The 10,222-nt window shown below is 49.1% G+C and overlaps 1 protein-coding gene across 3 annotated transcripts in view; it reads right to left on the reverse strand.

The window, feature by feature from the left end:
- Nucleotides 1-10,222, reverse strand: part of ADORA1 (adenosine A1 receptor) — a 40,811-nt gene that overhangs the window by 29,230 nt on the left and 1,359 nt on the right. For 2 of the 3 annotated variants that reach the window (XM_017851553.1, XM_017851551.1), the window contains one exon: nucleotides 9,771-10,168. In XM_017851553.1, coding sequence (XP_017707042.1) covers nucleotides 9,771-10,111 — 341 coding nt within the window. In that variant the 5' untranslated portion in view covers nucleotides 10,112-10,168. The remainder of the gene's footprint in view (nucleotides 1-9,770; nucleotides 10,169-10,222) is intronic. The other variant, XM_017851550.1, reaches the window with a different exon arrangement.

Below are 10,222 nucleotides of genomic sequence, written 5' to 3' on the forward strand. Positions count from 1 at the left end.
TGCAGTGAGCCGAGATCATGCCACTATAGTCCAGCCTGGGTAACAGAGTGAGACTCTGTCTCAATAAATAAATAAATAAATAAATAAATAAATAAATAAATAAATAAAATCCCAGCGTAAGACAGCTCGCTTCCACTTCCCCTGACAGCTACTGCCCCATTCCTTTGCTCTCTTTGCAACAAAATTCCTCAAGAGTACTCGATACCAGTCCTCTTTTCTCTTGAGCCGTCTCCATTCAGGCTTTGCCCCCATCACTCCTTTGACATTGCCCTTGTCAAGGTCACCAATGGCCTTGCAAAATCCAGTGGTAATTCTCGGTCCTTACCTCACTTCACCCATTCGTCGACCCTCCTTGGTGGAATGTCTACACTTGGCTTCCAGGGCACCACACTGGCTCTGGGTTTTCTTCCTGTGTCTGGAGTTCTCCTTCAGTCTCCTTTGCTGGTGCCTCCTCTTTTCCCACCTTCTCAATGCTCGGTTATTGGTCTTCCTCTCTTCTGTATCTGCGCTGTCTCTCTTGGGGACCTCATCCAGCCTCATGGATTTAAGCCCATCTACATGCCATACCTCTCACACTTACAACCACCCGTCCAGGCCTCTCATTCTTATATATCCAACCACCTGCTCAACATTCCACTCAGATATCTGTTAGACACGCCAAAGTCAGCATGTCTAAATCTGAACTCATTTTCTTACTTCCACCACCTGCAGCCTTTCCCACCTTAGATGATGCCAACTCCATCCTCCCAGTTGCTTAGAAGTAAAAGTCTGGTCATATTGACTCTTCTTTCTCACATCCAATCTATAGGAAAATTCCCACATCCAAGTCATAAGCAAATTCTTTGGCTTTTTTTCAAAATACATCATGAATTTAAACAAATCATGGTACATTCATACAATGTATGAATTCTAACAGCAATGAGGGGAAAAATCCTACTCAGTAACAGGGATGAATCTTGGCAAGAATTTTGAGCTTCAGAAGCCAGACATAAAAGGGTATAAACTGCTTGACTCCACTTATAAAAGCTCAAGAACAACCAAAATCAATCTATAAGGACAAAGGTCAAAACAGAGGTTGCCTTTTGGAGGGTAGTGACTGGGAGTGAGCCTTGTACAATGCTGGAAGTGTCCTAAATATTGATCGGGGTAGTGGTATATAGGTATATACATATGCAAAATTTTATAGAGCTGAACATTTGAGATTTGTGCACTTTACTGGATAAAATTTTTACTTTGATAACAAAGTGAATTAAAAGTTAAAATTTTTAAATGCACATCCAGAATTAACCACTTCTCACCACCTCCTCTGCTATTGTTCAGCTTCGAGCCACCTCCGTCTTCCCTCACCTGAATCACTGCAATAGCGCCTAACTACTCCCCTGTTTGCACCCTTGTCCCTAAAGCACATTCTCAACATGGCAACAAGAGTGATCCTTTAAAGCTTAAGTCAGATCATGTCACATCTCTGCTCTAAATCCTGCAATGGCTCCCCATTCCCCTCAGAGTAAAAGCCATTGTCTTTCCAGTGGCCTCCATGCTGTACCTGGGCCAGTGGCCCATAATCTCTGACCACTCTCCCCTTTTATCTCTCCATCTCAGCCCCACAGGCCTCTTTGCTAGTCCCTAAACCCTTCAGGTACATTCCTATGCTAGGGCCTCTGTTCTAGTTCTTTCCCCTGCATGGCATGCCCTCCCTATATATGCATGGCATGTTCCCTCGCCTCCAGGGTTTTGGTCAAATGGTGCCTTTTCAGTGAAGCCTCTTGGAGCACCCTGTTTAAAGTTGCAACCCTTTCTCCCAGCCCCATTTTGGGCTGGGGCATCTCCAATCCCATTTACCCTGCCCCCTTTTTCTTTTTTCAATAGCACATTCTAGCTTCTAACACTCTACCTGATTTAGGTGTTGCATTTATTATTTAGCATCTGATTTCCAATTCATTAGAATTCATTCTCCATGAGGATCTCTGTTTTATTGATGAAAGTATCTCAACAGACCCTGGCTCCTATGAGGCACTCAATAAGTATTTGTTGAATACATGAACAAATGAATGAGTTAATGAATGAGTAGGTCTATCTGTACCAGGGCCCTGTGTAGGGACAAGTCAGCTGCCCTCCTCTCTCAAAGGGGAAGCAAGAGGCAAGAAGGTAATTTCAAAGAACCTTTCCTACACAACCCGGGCTGCATGGAGTGAGTGTGGAGTGGGATCCAGCTGCCCAGCCCAGCTCTGCAAGGCATCAGCTGCTAGTCTCCTGCCATCCCCACTCCCACCACAGGTGGGGTGAGAGTTTCTCCTTGGCCACCTTGTTCCGTGGGAATCCATCATCTCAGCAGAGACTCTGAGCTGTCAGACAGAGGTAGAGACCAGATCAGCCTGCCCATCTTTGTATCCCTAGGCCTGGCAAAGTGCCTGACATATAGCAGGTACTCATAGCACACTTATAAAATAGATAAATGGATGTTGCCAGCCCCTCAGCCCCACACCTCTCTGCAGTTCTGCTGGGGAATAAACTTCCAGGATAAGGAGCAAGGCAAGAGAAGGTACCCCCATGTCCTCTCCCTTGGGGTCAGGGAAGCCCCTTGCCAGCTGCCCCCATCTCCCTGCCCACCTTCAAGCCAGTATTTCTAAGAGGATGTGTATGCCAAGACCCACCCGCCTGCCTCTCCTTCTTCTCCTTATCCCCACGGCCACCTGCCAGGCTTTTCTTTGGACGGTAGCAGGTGATAGTTCCCTCTGGGCTTGAATTAAGAAGGCTGAGGTTAAAGGAGTGATTCACGCCGCCCAAGGAGCCATGTCTCTCCACTTCCTTCCTCTCTGCTCTGTGTGTCTGTCCCCACTTGCTGAATGAGGCCAACCAAGATGTGCCTCATCCCAAGTCCTCTCCCAGGGACACTGATTCCTCACCATCAGGATGCCAAGGACTTCAGGAAAGAGACCAGGCAATAAGGACTAGACTTGGGACCCACACAGTCCTGCCCAACCCCGCCCAGAAGGGGAAGTGGGCTAAAGAATGCCAAATGCCCCCTGGGGATTTGCAGTGTGGGTAACATTGGTGAGGGAGAAAGGAGAGTTGGAGTAAAGGGAGTTGGGAAATATTTAACCTCACAAGGCATTCCTTCCAGATAGCACCTATGCTATTTACTGGGTGACACAGCCCAGGTTCTGACTTGGCTCTGACCCCATGAACAATGTGAATCATTAAAGTGTTTTTTTGTTTGATTTTATAATTTCTTTTCTTTTTTTTTTTTTTTTTTTTTGAGCAGAGTCTTGCTCTGTTGCCCAGGATGGAGTGCAGTGACATGATCTCAGGTCACTGCAACCTCTGCCTCTTGGATTCAAGCATTTCTCCTGCCTCAGCCTCTCAAGTAGCTGGGATTACAGGCGTGCACCACCACGCCCGGGTAATTTTTGTATCTTCAGTCGAGACAGGTTTCACCATGTTGGCCAAGATGGTCTTGAAATCCTGACCTCAAATGATCTGCCTGCCTCAGACTCCCAAAGTGCTGGGATTACAGGCGTGAGCCACCGCACCCAGCCTCAACTTATATTTTAATAGATTAAGGGGTACCTGTGCAGGTTTGTTACACAGTAAAGCATTTTTCATAACAATAAATAATCAGAAACAATTGAATTAGCCAGTGATATAAGAATGCATAAATAAAATATGATATTCAAATATTCATTTATTCAAAAAAGGTTTCCGGCATGCCTGCTCTGTGCCAGGCATGGGGAAATGGGAGTATGTAAGCAGATGTGGTCCTGGCCTTTGGGAACTTACCACGCCCAGAAAGAGTGACATTAAATAGAAAGCAACCCAGGTGATGAGTGGTGGACTTGGAAGGAGAAGGAGATTCAACCCAAGTGCCTAACAGAGGAAACTAACCTGGTCCAGGTGGGGTGGGGCTCAGGGAAGGCCCCCCTAAGGAGAGCCCATTTTAGCTGAGCCCCAAAAGATGAGTAATAATACAATCCAATATTATACCGCCATAAAAATCCTTACAAAATCATTTTAGTTGACACAGGGAAATGCTTGTAATGTTAAGTGAATAAAATAGGATATAAAACCATGTATATATAGATGTTCTCAATATGTAAAAATAATATATCTATATATACATGTGTGTGGAAAAATTTTCTGGAACACCGAAATGTTAATGGTAGTTCTCTGTAGGTGGTAGAATTACTGGTGATTTTACCGTCTTTATTCTTTCTTCCATTTTTCACAATCAACATGGATTACTTTCATGCTCAGAAATAAACAGCAAACGTCAGGGTGCGGTCCCTACAGCTCCGCCTCTGGGTAAAAGGCATCCTGGCCATTCTCCGGCTTCCACGCAGGGCTGACACCTCGGCAGGTTGCTCCTCAGGCACTCAGAAACTTCCGGGAAGCCACGCGACGCCAGCTGGGGGAAGCTTTCACACTTGAAAGGAGTCCAGATGCCTCTTCAATTAAAGGCCATGTTCTCCCTTGGCCCAGCAAGCTGCTTGGCCTAACCCACCTGAAGGCTATCCCTAATTCAGAGAAATTATTTTTCAATCACAAAGTAATTTCCCTCAGTTTCATTCCCCTCTAAGCTGCCACTGATCTGCTGACTTCACCCACTGAGGCTGCATATTTTCCTTTTCTGTTCCTTGAGGGGCGGGTGACTGCAAAGAGCTCTTCTGCTCAAGTTTTTTACATCAGAGGCGGAGGAGCAAGTATTCAGATGAGAGGAGGAAAGAACTCCCAGCCAAGTAATCTTGCGTAAGCTTCTCCTCTCTCCAACCTCGGTTTCCTCCTCAGTCCACAAGTGTGAGAGTTTGGGCTTCAGGGCTTCCTCCAACTCCTCTTCCCTCTCAGACACTCCAGCCCTATGACTAATCCATCCTTAGACACAGGATCTGAAGACAGCCTACCTCTCTGAAAGCGGATGGCAAGACCTGAGAACAAGTGTTCTGGGACCCACAAGCCACAGACAGTCACCTGCGGGGGCATGACGGCACACAAGGCATTTCAGGGTTGTCAAGAAAAGCCCAGGCTAGCCAGGGTGGGGAGGGCTAAATTGATGCCTAAAAGTGAACATGCCCTAATTTACCAGATTTCTTTCCCCCCTCCGGCTCAGGACGCCGGGCTCCTCCACCACTCCTTGCTATGCTTCCCCGGGTCAGCAGCCCAGTGGGGCAGGCTTCCAGCTGTGGACAGAGGCAGGACTGCCAAGGGCTCAACTGCCCACTGGAGTGAAGGTAGAGGGAGGGGAAGATGCTGGGTGGGGGCTGAGCAGTGTGTAGAGGTCATTGGCAAAGATCAGAGGAGAAAAATCACCCTACTGACAGCTTCCTAGAAACTCCTCCAAAAATCCTACAGCTTCTTGGGCTGACGCAAGATACACATGGGCTTACTGGTTGAAGGCATCTGTTAGGCCTAGAGTCAAATCCTGCTTCTGCCCCTGACAAGCTGTTTGGGCAAGTTACTGAAACTCCCCAAGCCTTAGCCCTCAATTTAGCTAAATAATTGTCTATAGAGAGGCCAGGGGAGGTGGCTCATGCCTGTAATCCCAGCACTTTGGGAGGCCAAGGCAAGTGGGTCACCTGAGGTCAAAAATTTGAGACCAGCCTGGCCAACATGGTGAAACCCCATCTCTACTAAAAACACAAAAAATGACCTGGGCATGGTGGCATGCACCTGTAATTCTAGCTACTCAGGAGGCTGAGGCAGGAGAATCACTTGAACCTTGGAGGTGGAGGTTGCAGTGAGCTGAGATCGTGCCACTGCACTCCAGCCTGGGCAACAGAGTGAGACTGTCTTAAAAAAAAAAAAAAAAAAAAAAAGAATTGTCTATAGAATGGGGGTAACAATAAGCTCTACTAGTGAGACTATGAACATTGAATGAGATTAAGTATATTAAAAACATAGCATTGTTCCTAGCATACACTCCCTAGGAGCTAAAACACACAACACAACAAAACAGCACTGGCAGGAGTCAGGATAAGGAAGAAATACAGAATTAGAGCTGATAGGAACCTCAGAGACCTAAAATCCAACCCCTTCATTTATTTCTTTCTATTTATTTATTTACTTATTTATTTATTTATTTATTTATTTATATTGAGACAGAGTCTTGCTCTGTTGCCCAGGCTGGAGCATAGTGGCATGATCTCAGCTCACTGCAATATACACCTCCCAAGTCCAAGCGACTCTCCTGCCTCAGCCTCCCGAGGAGCTGGGATTACAGGCATGTGCCACCACGCCCAGCTATTTGGTTTTGGTATTTTTAGTAGTGATGGAGTTTTACCATGTTGTCCAGGCTGATCTCGAACTCCTGGTCTCAAGGGATCCACCCAGCTTGGCCTCCCAAAGTGCTGGGATTACAAGCATGAGCCACCATGCTCTGCCTCCAACCCCTTCATTTAACAGATGGTGAAGGGGAAAGGCTCAGAGAGGCTGAATAACTTATCAAAGGTTGCATAGCTAATTAGTAACAGAGCAAGGTTCAAACTCAGATCTGCCTGACTCGCAAACACCCACCACCCCTCACTCCACTCCAACCCAGCTGGCCATGGACAGCCCCCTTGCTGGGGTCTCCTTCCCACAGAGAGGTTTGGTCAGGGAGCCCTCTGTTAGCACCCTTCTCTACAACTAGCCCCCGGGAGTAGGCACCAAATTGCCACAGAGTGCCACCAAGAAAACTCTGGGTGAGGAGGTAGGGGACAAATGATAGAGATTCCCTAGAACTAGGAGCTGAGGGGAATAGGGTTTCAATTACCAAGCATGTGGAGGTGCTATGCAAATAGCATGCAAACCATAAGCAAATGACCACAGTTACTGATGAATCAACAATTTGAGCTTTTAAAAAAAAAATGTTTGTAACTGGATCATATTATATGATGTGAATCTCTTTTCTCTCTTGGTTTTCTGCCAAGTAGAAAGAAAGAAAATTCGTGGTTCACTGACCAAACCACGCCCCACTTGGTGAGAGCCAGCAGACACCTGTATCTGGGTGCCCCAGACCCACCTCGCCAATGCTAAATCAGTACGACTCTCTGTGCCCAGGGCCACATCTACCTTTGACTGGCATGGCAGGACAGCCAGCCTGGTGCCCGGGGACCTCTGGCCAAGGGGGGTTTCAAGGACCCAGCAGCCTGCTGACTCCAGCCACGTAGAGAGGAACAGAGCATGTTGTTCCTCCTGAAGGGGACCTGGGCAGTGGCACGCAGGAGCCCAGAATGGCCCAAAACCTCAGCCAGGATCCCTGCTTGAGAAGCGAGGCCCCAGCAGCCTTTCCCTAACTCAGGAGAAAGGCTCCTCTCCAATGTGCCAGGACACTCGTGGGCACTGCTGCTGTGTGGCTGTCACGGAGCCACGCTAGGCTGGTGGGGGCATCTGTGATCATGGCCCTGAATCAGAAGTGGGGACAGTTCTAGCCCACAGCAAGAAAGTGAGAGGTTAGACTTCTGGAAGATCTGCTTGAGGCTCAACTGTGTGTGCTCCGGAAACCTGGCCAATTCAATCAATGTTTATGGAGGGTCTGTGATGTGCCAGACACTGAGCTGGGCATTCTGAAGAATTTGCAGAAACAAGTAAGATGTGGTTGCTGCCCTGAGGCACCAACACTCCACCAGAGGAGTAGAAATATGTATAGATATAACTTAACAGTACTTAGACACCTCCTTGGAGATGTGTTGTGTATGTTTGTGTGTGTGTTTCTTCGTGTATATGTGTTGACACCGAAAGACACCTAAGAGCGTGAGTGGCAGGAGTAGGGCTTGCCTATCCAGCCACACTTGAGCTGTATGTTAATAGTGACAATAAAACTACAAATAAGACCTCCCTATGGCTTGCATATATTAGGCATAATATTAATACAAGTGCTTTGCATATATGAGTTCATTAAATTATTCCAATAACCCTAGGGAGTAGGCACTATTATTAATGTTCCCTTTTATACATAAGGACATTAAAGCTTAAAGCGGTTAAATAAGTGACTTTTGCACAGCTAGAAATTCCCAACAAGGATTTGAACTCAGGCCCACGGCAGCCTCTGTGCAGGCCCCTGCCTCCACCCTCAGAAGACAGCTCCCCAGGACGCCAGCTCCAAAGCCACAGCAGCTGCCTCCTGAAGGAATAAGCCTGCTGTCCCCACCAGCACAGCCATCCCAGCCCCACAGGGCAAGTAGGGCACATTCTGTCACTGCAACACAGGACCTTTGGCACACCTTAGCACTCAGCAGACAGAATTTCTCCAGCAGCCTTCCTACAGCTGAACATCTGCATGAGTTTCCAAATGTGGCAACACTTTGTTATAATGGCCAGGCTCAGAGGCCCTGCTCTTCTAATGCGCTGAGACCAGCTTTCTATGTGCAGCCCAGCAGCAACCTAGGACTAATGGCAGCATGTGGGCCCCTCAGTGGATGAGCCTATGGGGCTTCTGGCTGCGTTCCCTTCTTCACCCCACCTTCTCTGGAAAACCTGGAGGGCGGAGGGAGGTAGACAGGGCAGAGAGACTGGCATCAAGCTGCTGGGCATGGGGGAATCAGGAAGGAAGGCAGATAATTAGATCACACTTCTCTCCGAGTGAGCTTCAAGGAGACCCTCTGCGTCTTAGTTTCCCCTTTAAAAGCTCCTGTCCCACCTCCCTTACAGCAGCATGATGATAACAGGAAAAAATAATGCATGTAAGAAAGGCTTTGAAAAGTTACATGTGCACAAATGTAACACAAAGGGAGAAACATGGGTCCCTAGGCCTACCCAGGCAAGGGGCCAAGTGAGGTCAGAGGCCCTACATCCCAGAGAAGCTATGCCGGGGGTGGCAGGTGCTGGAGATGGTCAGAGCTCCCTAGGAGAAAAGGAATCTACTGGGGGCAAGAATTCAAAGAAGGGGCAAGCACGCCTCACAAGAGCGTCCCAGCAGGGCCAGTCCCTGGCAGTATGCCCAGGCACTCGCTGGCACTTGGTGGCCCAAGGCACTGCCTGGTGATGAGATTGTGGCCTGGCAGCTCCAGGCAGGGAGCCCCAACATGGACTGGACACTCACACTGAGGACGGCACCATCAGGCCACCCATCCCAGTGCTGCCTGGAAGCAGCACAAGCACCTCTACTATGACCAGCAAAGACATGGTTTTGCAACATAACAGCAATAAGAAGAGTAGGCACCAGCATTTTTCCTTCCTCCTGTCTATAACAGAGATCCCATAAGTGGAAGTGAGGCAAAGGTAATCAGACCATTGGGTTCAGCTGGAAAGCCCTGGAAGGAACAGCTGGCTAGCACAGAGATACCTGGTGAACAAGAGACCCAAAGCGTGCCTTCAGGAAGCCTGCTGGGGTCTGGCTAGAGCAGCGGCGCTCCTGCCCCTGTTGTGCCACCCTCATTATGTTCCCACCGCACCCTAAATCTCTTCTCTGCCTCTTTCTCTTCCTCTTCCCCGGGACTGGCAGAGCTCAGCTCATTCCTACCCAGCACTCACTGAGACCCCATCTTAGTGGCTCCTCCAAATCTTTCACCTCCACCCCAGGCCTGACAGGCAGCCTTAGGTTCCCTGGCTACAAGAGCTTCAGCTCTGAGGTCATGGGCACTGGTAAGTTCACAGTCCAGTCCTCCAGCCACCCATCCCCCTCCTGCTTCTCTGGCACTGCAGAGCGGAGCACAGGAAGGCAGAGTGAGGACTGGAGCACAATGGCCCAAAGAACATCTGGCTTACTTGGGGTCTTATGCTCTACCTTTTATCCTTTCTAGATGGCCCTCAAGCCAGCCATCATGCAGTGCTGTGAGTACCTTCAGCGGATGTGGACTTACCGGAGAGGGATCTTGACCCGGAGGTAGCGGTCCACGGCAATTGCCAGCAGGGCCAGGATGGAGCTCTGGGTGAGGATGAGGACCGGACAGGCAACCATGAGGCAGGTATGGAAGTAGGTCTGTGGCCCAATGTTGATGAGGATGGCAAGGGGAATGACCAGGGCACCCACGGCCACATCAGCCACTGCCAGCGACACGATGAAGCAGAAGGTGGCATCCCGCAGCGCCTGGTTCACCTTCACCGCCCAGATCACCAGCACGTTCCCAGGCACAGAGACCAGGGCGATGAGCACCTCGATGCCGATGTAGGCGGCCTGGAAGGCTGAGATGGAGGGCGGCATGGCGGGCACAGGCTGGGCACATCAGCAGACGGGCACCAAGGGGCACGAGGCAAGCACCTGTGTGGTCAGGGAAGCCTGGGATGGGGAAGCCTGTCTGCGGGGGGGGGGGGG

Source organism: Rhinopithecus bieti, unplaced genomic scaffold (genome assembly GCF_001698545.2).
Source record: "Rhinopithecus bieti isolate Rb0 unplaced genomic scaffold, ASM169854v2 scaffold_33903, whole genome shotgun sequence".
Classification (NCBI taxonomy): Eukaryota; Metazoa; Chordata; class Mammalia; order Primates; family Cercopithecidae; genus Rhinopithecus; species Rhinopithecus bieti.